This window comes from Diabrotica undecimpunctata, chromosome 3 (genome assembly GCF_040954645.1).
Source record: "Diabrotica undecimpunctata isolate CICGRU chromosome 3, icDiaUnde3, whole genome shotgun sequence".
Taxonomy (NCBI): Eukaryota; Metazoa; Arthropoda; class Insecta; order Coleoptera; family Chrysomelidae; genus Diabrotica; species Diabrotica undecimpunctata.
The window spans coordinates 130,739,511-130,765,625 of record NC_092805.1 but is presented as its reverse complement, the minus strand read 5'-3'; the positions used below and the strand labels follow the sequence as shown (position 1 = coordinate 130,765,625).

At 32.0% G+C, this 26,115-nt stretch overlaps 1 protein-coding gene across 1 annotated transcript in view; it reads left to right on the top strand.

The window, feature by feature from the left end:
- Positions 1-26,115, top strand: part of Cngl (Cyclic nucleotide-gated ion channel-like) — a 591,998-nt gene that overhangs the window by 506,904 nt on the left and 58,979 nt on the right. The window contains exons 13-16 of the mRNA XM_072526928.1: positions 5,146-5,384; positions 11,975-12,212; positions 15,269-15,498; positions 23,925-24,193. Coding sequence (XP_072383029.1) covers positions 5,146-5,384; positions 11,975-12,212; positions 15,269-15,498; positions 23,925-24,193 — 976 coding nt within the window. The remainder of the gene's footprint in view (positions 1-5,145; positions 5,385-11,974; positions 12,213-15,268; positions 15,499-23,924; positions 24,194-26,115) is intronic.

The window sequence follows — 26,115 nt, the reverse complement described above, 5'->3', positions numbered from 1 at the left end:
GCTCTAGCTAAGTTTTTTTAACATTTTCCTATAAAGATGAAATTAATTGAAATTAGTAAAAGTTTAAAAGGGCTAATTGAGGTGGAATTAGTAATTCACATCTAATTGAAGAATTTACTATATTTTTCGTCTTGTTGGCAGGTACGAGACTTAACAAAGCAGATTTTTGTCTAGATAAGAATATGCTACGTACAATTGACCTCATTAAAAACATTTTGTGTCCACAATAATTTAAGGATGGGCTGCTGGTGATTTGTTTATAATCATAGCGAATAAAATATCAATCGAATGTTGAATTTAATCTTCAAATTTTCTTTTTGAGTATCGTCGCGTGTAGTATATTTTCCATCAGTTTTCTCATCACTTAACTCGTTCCGTTACATAGTTTTGGTTGTTTAAGGGTTGTAAGCATAATGACAACCGAATCAATCTTTAGTTAAAAATTGTGCAATCGTGACCCCGGCAAACTTAATCTCAGTTTAAAAATTATAAGTTATCTACATCTTTGTTTTTAGCTGCTAAACTGATCGCTTACTTATACAATATTGTGATTTTTGTGATAAGCAATAATGTTCGAAAACAGTTTATTAATCGTTAAGACGAAAATGCAATAATTTAGCAAAAACGAATCAATCCGTTCGATTCGTCGACAAGAATACGGTCAGTACTGATAACTAGCAATTGCTTGGAGAACTCCCACCTCGACAAAAAGAAAATTTAGTAATACAACTCGCTTTTTTGTCTTTAGCTACAGTCTCTTTATATACCGCAAAAGAGTCTATGATTTTAGGCAAGTGTTTATTTCATTCGCAGCGGAATGAAATAAACGGTCAATCTTGGAATTACTGATGGTGTTTGAAAAAAATTTCCATACAGTAAAACCATTGTGCCTCCAAAACATTTTTAGTTATGGCACAGATATTTCACAGTTGGAATAAGTACTCTCAATAAACACATAGAGTTTAGAGTTTATTTAATTAACTAATTACTATTTAAATGGGAATAAGACACAATTAAAGGTTTAAGTACGTTTCTCAAAATACGATTCTCTAAATAATACGAGGAAAATAACAATACCATACATAAAAGGATTATCAGAAAAAATTAAAAGGATAGAAAATAAATTCAACATTTCAACAACATTCAAAACAACAAACACATTGAGATTTATTTTGTCTAAAACCAAACCTAACAATGAACAAGAAAGGACAAAGAATTGCATTTTTAGTATACCTTGTGAATGCGATCAGTTTTATTTAGGTGAAACATCTAGACCATTAAATGTTAGAATAAGTAAACATCAATCTTATATTAAAAATAGAGAATTTGATAGATCTCAAATATGTAAACACGCATGGGTTAATGAACATAGGGTTCAATGGAATGATTCAAATATAGTCCTAAAAGAAACGGATGGTAAAAAGAGAAAAATCAAAGAAGCGGCTCTAATTATGCTAAATGAGACCAATTGTGTCGCAAATTCCTCGGCAGAATGTAGTAGCATCTGGTTACCCGTATTAAAAGAGGAAGTTATTAAAAGGAAAATATCAGTATTAGTAAGTCGGTGACATATAGAGGATATATAATTTATGTTTTTTAAATAACAAACATATAAAATCAGAATTTGGTGTTTATTGGAAGAAAACTAAATGCACGACCGAATACTTACCATGTCGGGATAGTATTGTGAGGTTTTTTTCGTAGTTTTTCCCTCATAATTTACTATGAAATCAGTAACAGGAGATTTTTACTGTTATCATGGCATGTGTTTGTCTTTTTAAAGACGAATTACATACTATGATTTTTTCTGACGGATATTCTCAAGTTAAAGTTGATTTCATGTAATCGAATAAACTATCTTACAAGTAAAGTCGTCCCAGGAACGCAACTCAACAATATTGGCAATATCATTTTAAAGTCATCTACTTTAAAATGTATAATGTATGTCTGAATTGTCAATTTAAATGAGTCAGATAAAATTAAATTATTAGAAGAATTTTTCACCAAGTAACAAAAAAAACAAAATTTGTTTAATTTATTAATGTTTGTATTTTCAAAACGATTTCTGAAGTGGAAATTGAAATGTCAATAAACGTACTTTAACGTTTAATTGTGGCTTATTCCCATTTAAATAGTAATTGCTTTAACATGCCACAAGAAAATAGCTTCAGAACAATTTTAATTAACTACTTAACAAATACAAATATTGTTTGAAGCCAGTCAAAAGTAGATAGTAGGTATATAAAAAAGAAATATAGAACGTAAACTAAATATATCACAACCAAGAACAGATTAAACAGAAAATTATTCATTGCAAAGTCACAGTAAGCAGTTCAGTGGACGTTCTGCAATGCGTCATAAATATATTCTTATAAGCAGCAAAAGCAATGTTTCAGAAGATATTTTTTATATCTTTCTGGAAACTATTACAGCTTAGTTGTTTAATACTTTTTGGTAAAATATTGTAATAGTTATGATTAAGGCAATTCTTATCTGATAGACGCAATCTACAGCGATTTCTTCGTAGTGACAGTTTCGCGTATTGTGAACGTAAACATCAGACCGCTTTATTAAGTGGACCCGTTTTCTGCGAATTTCAGTCAAAACTTGAAATATTACAAACAGACTAGGTAGCGATTCGATAAAAAAAGGTCGGCAGTGTTCCAGATAACTAACCCCCGCTGAAATCCTGAAAAATTGAAGTGAATTTGTTGAATTGTCCCATATAAATAAAAATATGTCATTTTTAATGTTTTAACGTTAATAACCCTTGCTAGTTGGGGAATAACAAATAATGAACTTGATAGCCTTTTCTTCAGTTGTGAGATATAAGCCGACCACGGATATTCACAAATATCCACGGATTTTAACTATACATTGTCCCCATGTTTCATTGTGGCAGATGTGATAGCTTTGATCTAAAATGGTAGTATCACAGAACCCGCTACTACTGATACAGCATTAGATTAAATAGAGATCTAACTGTACGATTTAAGATCATTAAGGGGCCGTCAATATTAAAGTTTCTTTAGGTGATACAGATATCATTAGCAAAAAGAAATGTTTTTCTATCGATTTTAAAATTAGCGATGTCATTTATAAAGATAAGGAAAAGTAGAGGACCCAATACTGAACCTTGTGGTATTCCACATACAATGATTTTGTGAGTAGAATCAGTATTATTTGTTTTAACTAGTTGTTTACTATTCCCCAAGTAAGATTGGATTCAATTTAAAGAAATACCTCGAATTCAGTAAAAATTAAAATTGTTTTATCAAAATGTCATAATTTACACAATCAAAAGCTTTGGTATAGTTACAAAAAGAGTGGCAATGTAAAGACTATTGTTTAGTGCTTGATATACCTTATGTAGTACAAAAAACATAGCATCACTGGTACATTTATTAGATAAAAACCCGAACTTACTTTGTGACAAAATGTTGTTTTCAACGAGAAAGGACATAAGTCGGAGTTTTATAAGTCTCTTAATAATTTATAATAGGACCGTTAGTAAGGCACTGGGTCTATAGTTGCAGACATTCAATTTTTCACAACCCATATAAAAAGGAATAATAATGGCTATCTTTAGGTACTCTAGAAATATACATTTTTTAAAGGAATCATTAATTAGTGAGACCAGGATTTACAACTCATTTTTTGGGAGATTTAAGAAAATTGTTATGGATAGTTCATCAAACTACATGAAGAATTGATTTTGATAATATTGATAGTTTGGATTAGTTCAGATTTATCAAGTGCTCTTGTAAAGAATGAATTTGAGACCTTTTTTAAATTGGGAAGATAGGAAATAGGATCTTGTTGTCTCAAAATAATTGATGTTATATTTTTTTTACTCATATTAACGAAGTGTTCATTTAGATTTTAAGGGTTTGGAAGAGAAAATGTTTGAGCTATGTTAATTTTATTTCGAAAGTCGTTTATTATGGACCAAGTTTTTTTGCAACATTTTTAGAGCTTTCCAGACGATTTTGATTGTACAGTTTTTTAAGTTTTAATAGGTTTTAGATAGGATTCCTCTGTACTTGGTGATATATTCAGTGACAAAGACGTTGGTAGTAAATTTTTGGATGTTCAGTAGTGAACGCATATTCAGTGGTACAGTGTTTGTGATGTTTTGACTTAATTATAATTAAAGGAAATGCCTTATTGAAATGCAGATAAGCCTATCTAAAAAATTACTAAAATTATAGTCCACGTCCACAAAGGGAACCACCCAAAAGTCAAATTACGAAATTTTTGGAATTTACGCAAGTTCTTAGCGGAAAAAATCCTACCTTAACTTTTGATTTATGAGGATGGTTAGGAGTATTAAACTTAGTATATACTGCTTTATGATCAGACAGTCCTGCAGTAATAATTGTAGCGCGTACAGCAAGAGGTGAGAAATCTGAGAAAATATAATCAATTATGGTAGATGTTTTTAGTAATTCTTGTAGAAAAAATAACATGAATTCTAAAGCCATACTATACCATTTTAACCCATTTTATATTTCTGGCCTACCACTGCACAATTTTCAAAAGTTTGGCCCCATCATTATCATGAGAAAGTTCCCATTCCGAGAATTCCGATAAAGCCAACTGACATGCATTTTGAATTTAAACAAATTCAATACTCGATTGCATTTGCTATGATGATAAACAAATCACAAAGCCAATATCTGAGAGTTTGTGGACTGAATATAAAAATTAATTGTTTGAGTCATGGCCAATTTTCCGCGCTGTTCACGTTTAGACAAACCACCAGCTTCGTTCTTTCTGCACCTGGAAACAAAATGAACAATATGGTGTATCAAAGGGTAGTGAATGAAAATAACCACCACAAATGCAATCCATTTAGCAAATAGTTTTCTGCTACGTGAATTCGTTTATTTTTAAACTTTTATTAAACTTCTTTAATTATATCTGAGTTTACAAAAGTTAATATAACTTGGCAAGTAACTTACAACATTTATCAATTTAACGCATTTTATTTAAATATTTCTTCTTTCCTCACGTTTAAATGTATTTACCCATATATACTTTTATGCCTAGTAGATATTTTGATCAAGTATTTGCAATTCTAAATTAAACCATTTGGCAGTAAACTTCAACTATAAAACTACCTACCCGTCATTTTTATTTTAGGTAACTATATTCCAAGAGTGCCAACCAGAATTTTTAAGGGATTTAGTCCTAAAAATGAAAGCATATATTTTCACACCGGGCGATTCGATATGCAGGAAAGGAGAAGTGGCTCGTGAGATGTTTATCATCGCTGATGGTATATTGGAAGTGATCAGCGAACATGGAAAAGTCCTAACAACGATGAAGGCTGGAGACTTTTTTGGAGAAATCGGAATATTAAATTTGGATGGATTAAACAAGTAAGTATGAACCATAAATAAACCTATAAGTAATAAACCTATAATAAATTTTATTTATTTAGATATAAATAAATTATATTGGATTCCCACCATAAAACCTAAATTAATACATTTTTATATAACTAATCTAAGAATTAACTGTTTATCATTTTTTGCATTTCAGTGAGATAATTGTTTATCTAACAATAGAACACTAATAACTTTAGTTTTAAATATTCCATAAAATATATTATATTGTTTATTTTGTTATCACTGCAGCTGTTTCGGCAGAGTGCCTTTCTCAAGTTATCTATTTTTAGTATGCGTTTACACTTTATAGTCTGAATACACTGAATAAGTTGAGGAGTGGAGAACTGTTTATCTCAAGTTGATCATTCAGACTCAGTTGGTCTGTTTTTTTAATTTGTTAATTTTCATAGATTCTAATAAAGATAGCATAAGGCATTTAGTTTGAATGTGAAGAATTTGAAATTCGTCAATAAAAAAAGTGATTATAGCCTAAAAGATGAAATGCATGGATAGAATTTGTTTTTCTATTATTGAAAGCCCTTTTATCTTTTGCTATTTGTTTATTAAAAGTTCTACCAGTTTGACCGATGTCAATACACATTAAATTTATTTTTTTTTATTATTTGAAGTAATGTCCTATCCACTTTATGGTTTTTTGGCGACTTGTCTGTGAATTTTACAAGTAAAGATGTCTATTAATTAGGTAGTTACAATAGTAATTATTATAAGATAGTCCCTTAAATATGTTGATATCGAGCATACACCATTTTAAAATTAAATTTTTGTAGATTAAAAAAATACACTAATTGATTGCAAATTAATATATATATATATATATATATATATATATATATATATATATATATATATATATATATATATATATATAAGGAAGTCAAAGACAGTAACGGGGGCTGGTAAACATAGACGGTTGAAGATAACCGGGAACGACCCAATACTAAGGGTGCTTCTAAGTGAGTGTCTTTTATTAAGAGTCAAGCTTTCGCCACATAATTTTGGGCTTCATCAGAACTTGCCTTAATGGAAAAAATCGGTTGCCTGTAAAGTCGGTTTTACGGGCGAAGATTTTACGTGACAACGTCTTTTTCTCGGTAGAATATTTATTGATATGAATATTATTAAATTGCACAATAGTTGTTTGCAGTTGAAACGCGCTGTTTCTTCTCAATCGACTGAATTACGATTGATTGCAGAGTGATTTAAACTAATAATTTACTTAACACTATCAACATTTGTCAATAGTATGACATAACCTATAAACTTAGTTTCTCAACTTTTGTGTCAATCTAACAATTAATCAATCAATCATAGTTTACGATAATGAAATATTAGTGTACAAGTATTTACCTTTATTGTTGTAGTTGTTGTAAATGACGAATCTAAGCACTCCACATTTTCACTACAGACACAGCTGACGATACTTTAACCACACGTGTGAACTTGTATTATGACGCTTTCTCGGTTTTCCAACGCCAAGAACGCTCGAGAAAGACAGAGACACAAGCACGCACCGATTCAACGCGCCTAATGCTCTAGTGCTGCGCGCGCAGCGGACCGATCATATTTGAGTGGGAGAGAGACGCAAGGCATTCGCCGGTCCGGCGGGCCTCTCTCTCGTTCGGTGACTCATCGTAACAGACGTGAGCGGGCGTTACACTTTTTCATGAGTGACTCCGAGTCACAACCTAATTTAAGACGTTGTCACGTCAAAACATTCTTTACAATATCATAATTAGAGATGTTATTTTAATCTTACCTTAATGTCGACACTATCTCTTAGTGTATAATAAAATTGACATGGACATACACATATTTTTAAAAACAAACCAAACGCATCTCCCAACCAGAGAAAAAGTGGCAAACAAGGCCTTTATTAAATATTTAAAGTTACTTTATTATAAACATGTGGCCTGCATTTTTGACAAGAAATTGTTAAATAAGTCATGTGTTGTTTCAACTATCACCTATCGAAACAGAACCTGTCTTAATCACTTCTTCTTTTTGTTGGCATAGAACAATAACAATATTCAGTCAGAAATATTAGACTTTTTTAATTGTCACACAAAATTAAATTAAAGATTAAATAAATATAGGTCACTTCTCTATATAAACATATGTTTAATAAATCTTTGGTTTGTAATTAGTCTTGGGTATAGTAGTCAACATGACGGTGAGATGTATTATATACCTTTTGTCGAAGAAACAGGTGTATAAATGATGATAATAGATACAAAATAAATTCAAAGTTCATCTTGTTCTCACAAAAGGGGAATAACACATCCGTGTAGTTGTTAGTATATCACAATTGTATCATTGTTGTCTTTTTACATTTTTCCACTTTTTCTTTCTCAAAATTCAAATTTTGACAAAATATATATATTGGACATATTATGTTTATACTACTAACATCAATCATGTAAAAAGACAACAATGATACAAATGTGATATACTAACAACTACACGGATGTGTTATTCCCCTTTTGTGAGAACAACATGAACTTTGAATTTAATTTATATCTATTATCTTGTTTCTTCGAAAAAAGTTATATAATACATACACCTTACCGTCATGTTGACTACTATACCCAAGACTAATTACAAACCAAAGATTTATTAAACATGATATGTTTATATAGAGGAGTGACCCATATTTATTTAATCTTTAATTTAATTTTGTGTGACAATTAAAAAAGTCTAATATTTCTGACTGAATAATGTTATTGTTCTATGCCAACAAAAAAAAGAAGAAGTGATTAAGACAGGTGCTGTTACGATATGTGATAGTTGAAACAACACATGACTTAATTAACAATTTCTTGTCAAAAATGTGTTTATATTAAACACCACATGTTTATATTAAAGTAACTTTAAATATTTAATAAAGGCCTTGTTTGCCACTTTTCAATGGCATTAAGAATGTTTTTCCATTACAGCAAGTTCTGATGAAGCCCAAAATTATGTGGCGAAAACTTGACTCTTAATAAAAGACACTCACTTAGAAGCACCCGTTTTTTATTGCTTCCTTAGTATTGGGTCGTTCCCGGTTACCTTCAACCGTCTGTAAATATATATATATATATATATATATATATATATATATATATATATATATATATATATATATATAGTTTACTAATCTACTTACTCCATATGGAGTTTCCCATTGACTCATACATACGTATTCTTTTATTGGATAAATGAGAAAAAAATAAAATATATTTTGGATTTATTTAAGTACTTAATGAATCAAGTAATCTTAAAGACGGAAGGTATATATTGCATCTCATAGGAAAATTCTGCTCGTTAAGAAATATGATTTGTTCTTTGAAGAGATATTTTGTATACGAGTCCTAACAACTGAATGTTCGGACAAACGAAAATTTATTGAAAACGTTCATCTTCACAACTTTGCTTAATGAACTAAAGAACGAGATCAACAATACAATAAACTCGATCATTTATAATAAAATATTGAAATGGCTTGATTTCCATAAGCTTTCAATTGCAGTATCGGCGGTAACATAGCGAAAATATTGCATACCATCGTGGCAACTAGATATTTGGAAATATTCTGAAATGTTCGAAATAAGGTAGTTACCATTTACAAAATAAATAATTTTGACATTAACTCATCATAAGTCGTAAGTTTCATAACAGCCAATAACAAACCTCTAGTGAAAACCTCTGATAAAATATTTATTCAAAAAGGGCCAGAGGAAGTGCGACATATACTAAATTTCATCAATTAATATTTAAAAAAAAATTTTGGGGTAAAAAAATACGAGAAATAATTTTTGAAGAATTAGATCTGGCTAAGTCTACAGTTGCGAATGTACATAAGCATTATCGTGAGGATGAAAGTCACCAACCGAAAGGTAAAAGTTCGCGTAGACTGGGAATTGCAAGTGTCTGTCTGATAAGAATGGACGACTACTAGTGACCATATGCAAATTAGGAATTTGAAACACTTTACGAGTTATCACAGCACAATGAAATGCAAAAACATGAAAACAATTATCAAGGGAGAGCTGCAGGACCTAGATACACAAATCAGGACTCAATTTTTATAAGTTTAATTCGTAATTTTTTATTAAATGTAAAATTTTTTTATTACTCGTAATGTTTAGGCAAAAGAAAAACCTTTAATAACAAAAAAACAAAAATGAACAGCTCCAATTGGGCAAGATCGAAGATTTCATCTACCGTTGATGACTGGTCTAGAGTCATATTTAGTGACGAATCGAAATTAAATTTTTGCGTTAGAGACTTTCGAAAACAGAATTAAAAATAAAGCATTCCATAAAGGATTCCCTCAAAAGAACTGTGAAGTTTCTCAAAGAAATTATGATTTGGGGGTGCGTGTCATCAACGGATCTAGGAAGATATGATTTGGTGGAAGGCCCAATTAACGAAGCAAAATATCAAGAAATTTTGAAAAATATTCTGTGCTCACGATCTCTACTAGGACTTGAATTTTATATCCAGCAAGACCGTGCAAGTTATACAGCTAAAACAACTAAGAAATGTTTTACAGAAAATAAGATTAAAGGCCTCTTATGGCCTTCGAACAGTCCAAACCGTAACAGGTTGCCTGTCATGAGTACCACATGTGATACTCGGTTAACTTGCCATTTATGCTACAGTTCTTCTAGAGCATGTTGACCCATGAGGCCAAGACGATTTTTATTTTAATTTAGGTTTTTGTAAAAATCTTTTGGAGGTTAGTTAATATTTTTTTAAGTATTTCACACCATTTTGAACCTGAGTACCTATATTGGTGCTCATGGCCCCACGAGTATGTTTAATCAGGGGGCCATGAGCGCCATCTCAGCCACTCAAAATAAAATACTATATTCTAATATTTATCGACCTGCAGATTTTTGTAAACCAAAATTAAGAATATTAGGGGTTGCTAACGATAGATGTCTATCCTATTAGTAGCAGCAAATATAGAAAAAGCTTTTTGCAGGCTTTAACAGGTAGTTTAGTTGTCTGTTGATGCTTTCCAATACAGTCGCGATTGTAAATTGTAATAATGGATTCCAAAGAAAAAAGTCTATTTTGGAGTTTCATGACAGTGACCCAGCGGACCCACAGTATGCAGTAGACAGTGAAGATTCGGACAGCGACGAAATTAGTGAAAATTAAGTTTTGAGAAATGAATAGTTAAATAATGAGCACGAACCAGCACCTGAGAATGTTCCCATATCTGAAGATTAGCCAATAGCTGATCACATTAAAAATATAAATTATAATACGTATTCCGAAGAAGTAGGCGTAAACCACGTCCACGTATGTGGATAAAATGTTTTTCTTGTGCGAAATATTTATGTTCTGACTGCTTTTTTAAGGTGCATGCTGCTAAACTACAGTAATTTTTCGTTATTAGCATTTATGTTAAGTTGTCGAATATTTTTTTTGTACCGTTTTTTAGAGTAACGCTAGTTGTTAAAAAAATATTAAAGCTAAAAAAGCGTTTTTATTACGTTTTGATAAACGACCTTTATAAAAAAAAGTATGATACCATCTAGCTACAGGCTAAAATCATGGAACGGTTTTCTGAGCCCAAAACTTTAATTTCTCTATATAAAATGTACAGGTCGAGTGACTGCTTATGTACACGATATGCAGTTTTTTAAGTTATACTGAGTACCATATATGACGCTCAATATTTGAACTTATCTTCTGGACTGAGTACCATATGTCGTACTCAAATGACTCTTTGGCAATGCAAGGAAAAAGAGGCTGGCAGTCAACCTGTTATTGTTATTGAGACATTGTGGCATAAGATGAAATAGAAATTGCGTAATGATTCACAGAGAACTGTTGCCCATTTGTAGAGTAAATTAGGTGAATCATAGGATAGTTTCGACCCCGACTTGAGTAAATCCTTAGCGCGAACAATGCCAGCGAGGGTTCCCACGGTTGTAAAGGCGGGTGGCGATGTAACCCCATATTAAAATAATAATTTTTTAAATTGTCTAAGCATTTAGTTGCACAATATTATGCAATATTTTCGTTTATTTTACCGCTAATACTGCAATTCAAAGTTTATAGAGACTAAGCCATTTCAATATTTTATTATTAATAATAGAGTTTAATGTATTCGTTCCTTCAATAAGCAAGGTTGTGAAGATGAACATTTTCAATAAATTTTCATATGTCCGAACATTTAGTTGTTAGGGCTCGTAATAACATCGGACGACATACCAATTAGTTATTTTCACACGGTCGCCAAAAAATAATATCTCTTTGGTCCAACAGAAAACAAGACTAGTTGCTGTTTATTATTAATACACTCTTAATTATTTACGTTGAATGAAATCACATAAATAAAAATCTAAGATATCAAGTTCAAAATGCGATTTTAAGTTTAGCTAATATATGTAATTATATAAACTATAATGTTGGTTTACTTCATCGATATTTAAACACTTTCAATATTTACTATTATACATAAACATATCAAGAGCCAAGGCAAGTACTGTCTACTGTTCATCATGGACAAACTCTGTATGTTTTTTTTAATTTACATATTTGTATTTGTCTTTTTATTTTAGGAGAACAGCTGACGTAAGATCGGTGGGATATTCGGAGCTGTTTTCTTTGTCTCGTGAAGATGTTTTAAACGCAATGAAAGACTACCCGGAAGCTCAAGAAATTCTTCAAGCTTTAGGTAGGAAGAGACTGATGGAGGTAAAAGCGTCAGCGCGTAATCCACCTAATAAAGACCACCATCACGGACACTTTCACGGCACAGAAAAAGGACTCGTCGACAAAATTAAAAGTGAAGCTAAGGTATGGTTTAAGTATTATTTTTGATACTAAAAATAGTCAAGACTCTAAATAATTTTATAGATAACTGGGTAGGGTTCTACTATTAAAGAATTTTAGCAAATTTGAGAAAGAAATTAGGGCTTAAGATGAAGCGGTAGACTGTATAATCTTTATGTTATAAAAATTCCTTAAAACTATTTTGCTTCCTGGTTTCGGGGCACAAATGTATTTTAGTATTTAACACATATTTTACTTGGAATTGGCATAATAAAGATTTTCATCATGTCAGACATTTTGGTTGCTTTAAATCTTAAGGTGGGTACACATATGCGAGCCAAACGGTATACGTACTGTACGCGTACAGATCCTTAAAAAATATTCTACATCGTACTGATCGCATACTTATCTCGATCCATGGAAAGCGACAAACCAACAACGAACACACTTGTGCGAAATGATTCATTTTATTTATAATTTGGGTACTGATTTATGTTTCTGTTTTTGCTTGTTTAACAAAAATAAAAATATGTGCAATAATCAGTTTACTGTTTTCTCACGTCTCTCTAGGAAGGAACACGTCATTCATACAATGTCGATTTGATGAGACAATAAAAATGTTCGCTGCGTCTAGTAAGCACCGTCCAAACTGAAAGACGAGCTTCCATTGAACTCGTGGAATAAACCGCAACAAATTGGTTCGCGACATGGACGTATAAACATAGATGGACTCAGTTATTAACATAAAAATGTGAAGCCAAAATTATTTGACTAGGTCACATTCTCAGCATCTTCAAATGTTGTCACATTTTTTTATTAAAATATCTTATTCACGTATCGCTGAAAATATTACTATATTTATTTTATACTCTACAGGTGCTACCAAACCAAAATAATAATTTATTACTTATATTAATATATTTAATTGTAATTAAAACATCAAATGTGCACATAGTGTGCATATCATTTAATAATAGCGTATAACAGATATCAACCAATTATTTTATATGTAGAAGCACTGAAACCTATTTATTAATGGCAACGATGTTTACATTTCTCTGTCTTATGGCTCTACGTCAAACTTCAAATGCTGTTCCATGTCATGTCCATGTTTGTTTACTTTTTACCCAAGATGAGGAAAAGTTGTTTTTCGATATTTTGGCTGTATTTTAAGTGATATTTGTAAATAGTGAACTAAACAAATTATAATAATGGTGCTACAGTTTTGCATTTCCAAAAAAAAACAAAATATTTACATCCCAATGTCTCATTTAATTTGTAAGTACTGTTTTGTTTACATTATTTAAGATGAGGAACTGAGGAAGCCTGTGTGTTTACATTTTAAAATATGTCTTTCATAGGCGTACCATTGGGTTTATTAATTAATATTAATTAATGTATTGAACAAGATATTAGTTCATGAAATTAGTATAGACATTTTTAAATTGTAAGTAGACATCATATGATTAAAAAGATCTGTTTAGTAGCTTTTTAATTTATTATTTCCCATGAATTAACAATAAATTAGTGAAATGAATAAAACTCATTTATTTTTCTATGTAGGTTTCCAAATAATATTAATTAATGATGAAACTTACTCTAAACTTCAACAGAGAAAACAGTATAAAAAAACCTTTCAAAAGCATCCTTTTTGGTTATTTAAACTTGTAAGGAAGCTGAAAAATATTTCAGATTTTTTAATAAAACTATAAATATCTACAACAGACTAGTTAAAAACCTTATGAATATTTTGATTAATAAAACCATACAAAATGTCCCAAAATCAATCTATGAGCATTTTGGTGACCATATGTATGATGAAGATGCAATCGATGGTCACTTTATGCAACTTTTACAATTGGTTCTTGAGAAATATTTTAAAATTGGAATTCATCATGAAACTGTTTTATTTCGCAATCAATAAAAATTTATTTCTATACCAACGTCTTCTATTATGTCTATTTACCATTTTTACTTTAATATTTCTGTTCGGTAAATAGCTTTCCAATAATTTATACATTTTCACGCCTACTTTTTAATAAGTAGGTATATTTGCAAATAATTTTATGTCAAATGCCAGCAAGAGCTTTGGAATGATCAATAAATAATTTTGTAGCAGAAACCCTTACTACGTGGAATCTATTGATATTGTATTAAAACAAATTTGTCACAATTTGAAAAAATATGTTTTAACACATTATCAATAAATATAGGTATGTACTTAAATTTGACAAATGTATATTTTTTAATTGATTTTTTTTTATCGTAGGATTATTTGATACCTATTAAAAAATTAACTTGAGCTCAACTATATTTTATTGTATTAATTTTAAAGCAAATAAAATTGTATTTTATTTTTTTTATAAAAACGTGTTTTTATACATTATTACTACTTCCAATTATTAACGTCTGAATAATTATCCCCGCGAGTAAAAATTTAAGCACGCTTATGCTCATTGAGGAAGTATCACAGTCTATCGATACCCGTTTTACTCCCCTTTACCCTCTTGTCCAGGAATATCGAAGCTTCAAAACAGTGTGTGTTTAAGGTATCTTATTGCTGGGTCCATCTATGTTTATACGTCCATGGTTCGCGACGAGTCACGATGAAACAATACGCACGCGGTTTTTTCTGCCGTACACATTAACGAATATAGCGTTCGCATACCGTATGCATACCGTTTGGCTCGTATATGTGTACCGACCTTTAAATAACGGTTTTAATAACCAACCTGAAAATGAAATATTAGATGTATTAATACGTAAGCCTATGTACAACAAAAATCGTTTTTAGACTAACATCTTGTGTGCCAACAAACAATTACATAAATGTAACCAAAAAAAACAAATAAAATATTATTGGCTTAGCAAGACAGAAATGAAGTAAGCAAAGATGTCTATAGTATGAATACATCAATTTATCATCTGAAACAACAGAAGGAAATGTATGTATTGACAAAATTCGCATATACAAAACAATAGACAAGGTGAACAGATAAAATAATACATATAGATTTTATTTTTCTGGCATTGGTATTTAAGATTTCGTTCAATATTATACCATAACCATTTGTTTTCAGGGTTTAAGAAACGCCTTGAAAAAGTCAAAAACTCACCGCAGGTCAGAGGAGTCTTTGGAACTTCAACCCCTTCATCCACCAAGTTATGCCAACAAAGCAACTCTAAAGAGGATGTCAAGAGTCAAATCGCACGATCTTAGCCAAGAAGAGAGCGATAGAAGGGATACGAGTGCCTCTGAACCAGCGACTTCGCCAATAGGAGCTGGTCTTCCACTTCTACAAAGATTGAAGTTAGTATCTTAATTTTATTATAATTAAATATTCCTTCATTAATACTTAAAACTTATTTTTATTAACTCATTAAAACTTAAGACACAGGAATTTTAATTTAAGAATGACCATTACTTGCTATAAAATATGTTGTATATTACGTCATCACTGTAGACGTAATGACGTAGTCGACGATTTTTTCAAATACAAAACGAGTCACAGGATACCTCATTTTAAAGGTATCCTAAGCAGCTTTGCAACGATACAATTATCCTCTTAAAAAATTCTAACGCAGTCAAATCTGGGGACCTTGGTGGCCATTTAGATCCATAGATCCTTTTCTACCGATCCACCTACCTGGAAAAACGTTATTTAATTAATTTTAGCGCCGAAGTGTAGGGAAGCCTTATCCTGTTCGAATCTCAATAATTTCTATTTAGAAATAGCTAATCCAGCTGTGGCATCAAATAACCCTGAAGAAATTCCAGATAACGAGGAGCATTTAAGTTTTCCTCAAAAAATGTGGCCCTCTAATATAATTGTTTATGCTTCCGGCCCAAACAATCACCTTCTCAGGATATTGTGACCTCTATTCTTCCATCCAATGTAAAGGGCCGATCATAGCAGAAATGCAGTTTATGCATCGCAAGTGGGCTGCCAAAACAAAGAGCGGTCGTAGGCCGCATCTATTTCTATCAATAAATCAATCAAAAAATCAAATTTTTCACGTATTTTTCAAAATAAAACTCCTTCATCATAAGTTAATTTTTTCAAAAGTATAGCTTAAGAAATTAGGCTGTAGTGTAAAATTTGGCAGCCCATTATTGTCTACTGTTTACAAACATTGACACGTTCCTCACTTAATAGCAGCATTCGAGGCTGAAGCCACGAACATGAACGAGAAGAACAGTTAAAGGGTTTTTTTCTTGAAAGCGATATTAGCGTTGGCTTATTCATATCTTGCTTATACTTATTATGCATTATGCTTCGTAAATATATATATATATATATATATATATATATATATATATATATATATATATATATATATATATACACCGGTATTTAGGCACCTCGCCCTTCCAGTAGGGATCTATGGAGGAGTATCACTGAGCCGCAAGCCCTTATCTCTTGCCGTACTGCTCCACCATAGGCCGATCAGACACCAGCATATTCTAGTCAAAGCCACTTTGTAAATAAGAACTTAAAAATTAAACGTAAACTTAAAATATGTACAATCATAGTACATATCTTAATACTTTGATATTGTTATTCCACAAATTCACAAACAACAACTACCTAATTAGAGTTTATTCGTCTTCCGGGTTTGGACCGTGTCATTTGTGAGTGACCCAAAAGTGGGTTCATCTCGACGTTTCGCTACAATTGTATGTAGCTTCTTCAGGAGAAGAAGCTACATTGTTCTTGTTCTTGTTCTCCTGAAGAAGCTACATACAATTGTAGCGAAACGTCGAGATGAACCCACTTTTGGGTCACTCACAAATGACACGGTCCAAACCCGGAAGACGAATAAACTATAATTCTGACTCTGGCCGTGGAAGCCTACGATTTCATTTAACAACTACCTAATACCAATCGCACAGAATGAATGTCCATAACCTAAAGTTCTAATTTATTCTTCAAACAATTAAAAAAATCAATATTACCAACTTCTTATGGGACAAATACACACAAATTAGAAATGTTTGGAAAAGTTTTTAAAATCCCCGCCTACTGTGACTTCAGAGCTTAGTGTTTGGGATGTATCCCTGGATTTTTAAACACAAAATACTTTTATCGTGTTTATTCAACTATACAACTAAAATTAGATTACACAACATAAAAACTTAAAATAAACATTAAAATGTGTTGAGTGTCCGAGAAATGAAAATGTCATTTTGCGTTGGAAGTCTGTCTCTGACTCGTCTCTTTTTACGCGTAGCAGTTTGGCGGTCATTTCGTCTGCTCGCCCCGTACCCTCTTTTAACTGTAGCGAAGAATCCAGAGTCGGGTTCGCAGTTTCGCGGCCTACCCACGTTTAAAATAAAATAAATGAATAAAATTAGAACGGAGTCTTAACACTTAGGTAGCCCATTATAATGAAAAATTGTTCTAACCTTACCTATTGCTATGACTTTAGGAGAAAGAAGGTTCAGTAAATTAAAAATTATTAAAAATTACTTAAGAATTAATATGGCACAAGAAAAACTTACAGATTTGGCCATGATCTCTATCGAATCCGAATTTTCTGAAAAAATTGATATCGGAATTATTGACAAATGCGGTTTCCAGAAGGCCAGAAAAAATATTTATTAGAAATGTAACGTGGTCTTTGTAGAAGGACTGATTTAAATACTTGTCATTTCACGAGATTTATGCTTAAGTACTCTTTGTTATTAGATTGTACTTTCTAAGTAAATACTGTTGTTTTGTATTTCTAATCATAATTTTCTAATAATCATTATTTTATGTAAAAGATTTAATTTTTGTTTTTTTAGTATGTTGGTAAAGTATTTTTTTACAGGCCAAAAAAAATAAACTTTTTCGTTTAAAATTTTATTGGTATTTTTATTAGTATTTAGCTTTTTATTCTTAGACGGGTAGATAAGGTATGCCATATTTAAGAATTATGGACAATATGATGAAATATTTTCGTTTAAAATCGTTCAAATAAATATACAGCGCTGATTCAGACACGCCGCGAGAATGCTAGAAAAGATGAATAAAAAATACATTGCTGAGAAATGTAGGAAGAAAAAAAGTAAAAAATGTAATCGACAAACACCAGTTGTTGCAAAACATAGGATGACTGCCTTGGACAGAAAGTAGAAAAACATAGTGAAAAACATCCAAGTAGGTGACATCAAGGCCTACAGTACAACTTATTTTCTTCTTCTTCTTCTTTATCTTGTAGGGTATTGTCCTGTTTATTCTATAATCTTAGCTCTTGTAATGTTGATATTCAGCTGTGATACCTCTTTGGAATCTTCCTAATGGTCTTTTTGTATTGTACTGGGTGTATGTGTTTTTTTTATTATACTTTTATTTCTGTAGTTTTCCTCAATCTTTTTCTACGCGACGACGAGTATATCTTTTATTAATTATATAAACTACGTACTATAATTACATTTACTGGTGTGCTTCTTAACTGTTTTTAAATATTTTTACGCTTTTACATAATGTGTTTCAATATATTCCTGCAACTTCTTTCTCATTAAATTTTATATATTTCTTTTATATACCGAAAAGTTTTAGGGACTCTAATATTCATAGTTGTATTTTTAATGTATTTCAGCTTCTTTATATTATTTGTATGTAGACGACATTATCCATATTTTAAGGGAGCAGGAAATAGTTCCTGACAGCTACATGATCCTACCCATTTTAGATTACGGTCAGCTCCAAATTTAATCAGTTTGCGATCAAATTACCGATTAAATACATTATCTGAGCACCTTAATTATAATATGTGTACACAATATGTACAATGGCATCATTAATCAGGCATACATATGAAAACAATTTTATAGTTAAACTACAAACTAAGAGTCTCGCATATAAAAGACCTACACATAAGAATATCTTTAAACGAGATCTTTTATAATTATATATTGGTCTGTGATCTGGTGTTCTATTTAGTTATGGCGAAAAAAATTTAGATTAAACCTAGCCCTAAAATTTGTCCATAATTTAGATGAAATTTTCTCTTAATAGCCTGTAACCACATCCACGATTTTAACTTCCGTCATAATATGATAAATGATATGTACGCGGTTTTGGAGACTTGGAAAATACCACACAAAACTATATAAAGGGGAAATCTTTTATCGTTTATCACATTACAACACTAGAAATTACACCAGTAAACCGAGAACCAGATATCTTAGGTCTAAAGTTGATAAAGCCATAAAACACATTAAAAGAAATAAATTACCCGGTTCTGATGATATCACAGCCGAATATTTACAGAACATGATGAAACTGGTCTTTAATTAATGTGGAAAGTGTGCAATGAAATATGGAGAATAGGCAAATGGTCCAATAATTGGTGTATTGAGCCATTTACTCCAATTTATAAAAAAGATGCAACTACAAATCTAGTAACTACCGAACCAAATCACTAATTTCACACCCAAGTAATGATTTTCTATTGAGAATCATTAAATGTCACATGCAGACATACCTAGATGGACAAATACCACAAGAAAAACGAGGCTTTAATAAGGGTAAGGACACGAGGGAGCAAATTTTAAATAAACCACTACTCATTGAAAAAGCTCTGACTCTGACTTAAAATCATTGGACAGCATAAACCGAATAGTTTTGTAGAAAGTTTTACACGAGATGGGAGTTCCTGATCATCTGTCAACACTGACGAAAAGCCTATACCAGAATAATAAAACCAGAATAATAATTTTTTTTTTGACATCCAATGTTTATTGCAATCTGTCTCATTATAAACAATAAGCAATATGTATGATTTATGTACAATAACATAGTGGGAAGCTGCCCAGTGGCGAGCACCCAGGTAAAATATAATATAAATATAATCTATGATAATCAATTAGTTTAAACTTTCACTTAACAAACAGAATTTATTACAGGTAAACATCACTGACACACATATGAAAATTACAAGGCTAAAAACACAAATTAAGGAAATATTTAGAAAACACCAGAATAGAAACTTGTTATTTCACCGCACCATGACACTATGCTCTATATTTCCTGATTTACTAGAGGTCCAAAGGGTCTGGTCGTTTTAATCTTCTTACGTGTGAAATGTTGAGCAAATCCGTGGCCAGCGGATTTGGATGGCAGGATAGTCTGTTCTTGTATACAGAGTTTACAGCAGATATTGCTTCGCTAACTGTTGGTAGCTGTAAATCGTGGTGTAATCTGTGGTTCGTGATATACCAAGGGGCATTACAGATCTGGCGCAGTACTTTCGATTGAAAACGTTTTTGTATGTTGGTATTACTTGCGGTACCCCAGATTTGTGCTGCATATTGCCATACCGGTTTTAAAATACATTTATATATCAGAAGTTTGTTCTCCAGGCTAAGATTTGATTTTCGACTCATGTACCAATACATTTTCCTGTAGATTAAGCTGAGTTGAAGGCGTTTCTTCCAGATGTGGATGCCCCAATTAAGTTTGCTATCCAAATGGATTCCTAAGTATTTAACGACGGTATTAACTGGTAGTGGAGTGTTGTTTATAGAAACTGGTGGCGCGACACCTTTTTTAAAGTAAACGTTATTTGTGTTGATTTTAAACTGTTAACTTAGACTCGCCACAGCTTAAGCCAGCTCTTCAGTTTAAGTAGGTGATTTTGTAATACCTGGGCTGCTTCAGCTGCTGTAGAATTTGAAGCCATGATAACTGTGTCATTGGCATATGTAGCGATTGTTGTATTGGTCGTCGTTGGGAGATCTGATGTGTATATTAAGTAGGGGGTGGGTCCTAGTATGCTTCCTTGTGGAACTCCGGAACAAATTGGAAACAGAATAATAATTAAAAACCATAAGTTATAATGTAAGTAAGTAGTAAGTAAGTAATAATTAAAAAACCTTTTAAAGTTAGTAAAGGAGATGTGCATAAATAGTTGCATAGCTATTGGGCCTGTTTAAGGTGTTACTAATGGTACGTATTTGGTTCCGTGTTTTGACGGTTGTCCTTTCTCGGAGAGAATTTTATTTTGTCTTGTCTTTTGTCGGGGTTCGAGCTGTGCAGACCACTGCACATATGGGTCATATATATATATATATATATATATATATATATATATATATATATATATATATATATATATATATATATATATATAGAGAGAGAGAGAGAGAGAGAGAGATCATTGTTAAACGTAGTTGAGCTTTTATCTTGGCCACTCGTGCAGATTATTGTAGAATAAACAAGTAATGTACCGTACCAAATTATTTTAGTTATTCATTAAAATATACAATAAAATACAATAAATTACTACGAATAGTTTCACGAGTTGTGGTAGTTTGGTTGTTTCCCATCCATTTGGTTGTGCTTGTTATTAGGAGTATTCTAGGCATCCGTGGATTATTCACAAAAATATTTACTATTGCCGCTGTACTTGTCAAGAGACCCTTTAATATTACGTTGTTTTGCTGGATAGTTCGTTAAAGATTGTTAATATTCAAGATCCAAGGTAAGAAATTTTCTTTCGTTATATCTGTGAGCCTTTAAGTCAGCAACAGTATCTAAAACTGTTCCATCTGGATACGATAAAGATCAAGTTATTAAGGAACTTTCTTTATATATTTGGATGTAAGCTCATCATAAAATGACCCTTGTGTAATTTGTTTGATAGTTTTATAACGTATGTTTTGTTTTTAATCGCATGAATTATATATTTAAAACTTAACATATTTTGCATGGCGTCCATATTCGTATTCCAAAATTCTACTGAGAATAACACATCCTAGGCCAGATTAGTTTGAGTCCTCCTTATACGTTCTTACCCACTCCCAGAGAAGTCCCTAGTTTCTATACTTTAGCATATAGTACGTCACATCTCTTCAACATTTATGGAGTATATATAATGAGTATAGCGATTGGCAAATGGAATGGCCGTATCTCTATCGCAGGCAAAAAGGTCTCCAACCTCAGATATGCAGACAATACAGCTACATATCCTTTATCTCAGTACCTTAACCTTAATGACCAAAATGGAAAACCTTGTACAGCTAGTTGAAATCGAAAGAAATAGATGTGGTCTCAAGATCAATTAACAAAAAACAAAATCTATAATAGTCGATTATCTAAATTCACTGCAAAGAACCTTAAATAAGTTTAAAATGGTTAACGAGTTTAATTATTTAGGATATTACAATAGTAATGCAGGCTCCTGCCAAACGGATATACGTAGGAGAATAGAAATATTCAAAAATACTATCGAATATCAAAACTATGAAAAGATAGCTCCTTCTCAAAGACCGCCAAAATGAGATTGGTACGTACCATGATATTTCCTATATCTATTTACGGGTCCGAAACATAAAACGGACAATATAAAAATAATAAACGCTTCGAGATGGGTGCTGGAGGAGGATGCTTCGGAGCTAGTGGACAGAATACAAAACAATTCTTCAATATTTTAAGTTTTAGACTCGCCTCCCAATTATTTGACTTATAATTTCGGGAAACGCTGAAGATTGGAGAGGCAAAGGTCTCTCACCAACAAATCAAGTGTGAAAGCCAGTGGCAAGACATTCTCTGATTTTATAAAAGCAGCCCAGGCTAGACGCTAATGGAAAAAGATAGTTGTCCATATGGCAGTAGAAGATCATGACCCTTAGTAAATCTTCAGAAAATTAAAGTTATTGTGATTAGCAAACCTGATGAAAATTGTCGCATTGCTCTAAATAACACTCTATTAGAATAAGTACAAAAATTTGGATACTTAGATAGGCTAGGAACAACAATACAATAACTGCAACCAAATTATATATAACCGTAAACTAAACATAGACATCCGTGTTAGAGTTCTTAAATGCTAAGTTTGGTCAGTCAGTCAGTAATATGGGTTTACCGTAGAATGCTTCTTATAATATTATGTATACAACACATAACGAATAGAACAGTATTAATTACTATAAATAGAGAGTTAAAACTTATAACAACGATAAAGAAAGAAAGACCTCGTATCTAGACCACATAATGAGAAATGACAAATATAACCTACTACAAATAATAATTGAAGGGAAAATAGAGAGCTGAAGAGAGTAGGCAGAAAAACCATATCATGACTTCGCAATATCAGAGCTTGGACAGGCATGCACGTTCATCAATTAGTAAGAGTGGCGCAGAATAGAAAACATTTTGTTGTAGTGATTGCAGACTTCCAGTAATGGAGTGCACCAGAAAAAGAAGAAGTAATGAGGAAACGACTAAAGATAGAGAGAGATACAAATAACATTAATCTGGATCTGCACCAACTTAATAAATTACAAATATTGTTGCATAGGCTGTGTAGCAAAATCAATTAGTATTTTAGAATGACTTTGTGAGCTGCTAATATATTAAAATAATTATCATAAAAATTTTATAGTATATTTATTATAAGTAAAGAACGCTAAACCATAGTTGAAATGTTAGATTTAATTATAAATCAAATATGTATTTGGGCTTTTGCACTTAATCGGAAGTCGCAACTATTCCACGAGGAACAAGTTATCTGGTAATATCGCAAAAGGATCAACTTTGGATAAATGAATTGCTACTTTTAATAAATTCAGATATATTTTATTCCTTATTCAAATATGTGTTTATCTTTTTAATGTGGCTCTGTAATAGTTACGCGATATTTATGAAGAAATGTAAATTTTTTATACTGCTGAATAGAACCTCATTCTTATTGTAGAATCTAGTTCTATTTTAAAAATTTATTATACAATATTCTAATATTTTATAGATTGCTCAAAGAAAAACAAGATAATGAAGAAAAGGCCAAAAGCAGCATCTCACCTCCGATGTTATCTCCAACGTCTTCCACAATTCGATCACCACCGCCCATAAGCGAGGAACCCTCCACGGAAGAGACAATCGGTGCAGGTCTCCCACTCCTCCAGCGGATACTTATGCTTAAAGCCAAAGAGGAAAAGGCTAGAGCCGGCAGAACAGTCACTTTGGCTCCTAAAAGTGTGACGGGGCAGTTGTTTAGCGGAATGAGCCTGGGAAAAAGTAAGTGCTTAGCTACAGTTGTCTATTTTCTGATTCACTAAAAAAATATTGTATTAATATTAAGAATGACAATAAGGTATTAGATATTTACAACTCTGTTAACACTATTTAGTATCAGTGTTTACAGCTTTACAAAACTTTGACAAAATCGTAAATTTTTGTATCAATTTTCAAATTTTAAGTGTGTTTATCCATGTAACACAATTCGCGTAATATTGTGTATCGTATTAGTAGATTATATATTAGATTATACCGAGTATAACAAAAATAACTGTATACTAGGCCTCCAGGGAGAACTCATCTCGGGAGGGAAAATATGTATGGTGCTACTGATATCGGTCACCAGATTCTTAAAAAAAAAACCAAAATAATGATCCAGCCGTCATAAATTTGACTTACTAGAAATTTGATTTAAAAATCATACGAACAAGCTTAATTTTACTGAGAATATTAATTGGACGACTTTCTGCAGAAAAGAACCAACCCACAAAATATACTTTTTTGCTTTATTTATGGTACGAAGAAGTGAAGACTTGTTATTTAAAGCTTGTTTAGGCGGTACGCCTCTTTAAGCCAGGGAGAGAAATGGTGAGAGCAGACGTTAGTCTACGATTGCAATTTTGTGTATGTTAGGAGGAAAGGTTGACGTGTGGTAGTGCTTAGAAGCAGTAGTCAGTCAGTAGATTTTTGATGGTGTTTTGTGAAGGGTGTTGATGTTAGTCGAGGAAGTCGAGGAAGTTTTTGGTGGCTGAGTCAAAGGGGGTACCTTTTGCGTATTACCAGCTATACGGTGGGAACGGCTCTTTTAGATAGAGCATTTGTGATCTTAGGGCTATCGCTTCTAGGGTGTTGAAATATTTATCAGGAAGTTCGTTTCTAGCCAGGTTGAGAACTTTGGCTGGAAGGAAGGAACTTTTCTGGCGGGTGCCTGATGAATATGTGTCCTAGGTGGTGTCAAGAAATTTTGAGGACCTCTTTGGCTCTGGTGTTGGAGCTGGCTATAGTGCGGAGTGTGTATATTTTGCCCAGAGTTCGGATCCTACTCTCGATTTTTGAAATATCTGTCAGCTGGTGTATAATTGCCGACGGGAAATGTGAGCCATTATCGCAGATAGCAGTGTGATGATGCGCAATTTTTGCTCCTGGAAATGACACTGAACTAATGTATAATAAAGCTTTGTCGTATACTGACGTATCTTCATGACCGATTTAAATTTAAAATTTAAGAGTCTTGCGATCCTTATCAGGCAAAAATAGATAGCACTCAAGATGATGAGGTACAAGTAAAGTTAGTAAATGAAGACGATACTCATACCAAAAATTGGCAAGAAGTCAGAGCAAAAATGAAACAAGATTTGGATACTGCTGTTAACAATAAATCAGTAGAATGTTTAACATTTAACTTGGAAAAAACTCTACCCCTTCAACTGGTACCAACTGGAATTTTATTTTATAAAAGGCAGATTTGGCTGTACAACTTAGGCTTTTATTCTGAAAAGAGCAAAAAAGGATCGTGCCATGTATGGACGGAACATGAAGATGGTCGTGGTTCCCACGAGGTAGGATCATGTCTTTTAAAATATATTAAAAATCTTCTATCTAACAACATAGAAGAACTAACTTTATGGTCTGATTCATGTGGGGACCAAATAGAAACATAAAATTAACTCTAGTGATGAAAGCTGCAATTGAAACTCATGCGTCACTTAATAAAATCTATATTCTGTTTTTAATATCAGGGCATAGTTTCTTACCTAATGATGCCAGTTGTTCAGACATAGAGTCTGCGCTTAAAGATCAACAAAGGTTATACCTGCTCAAAGACTAGATAACTGTAATGAAAAATTGCAGACATAGAAACAAATTCAATGCCGTTGGAATGAATTCTAATTTTTGGTAAAGTAGAAGTAGAAAAACAAATT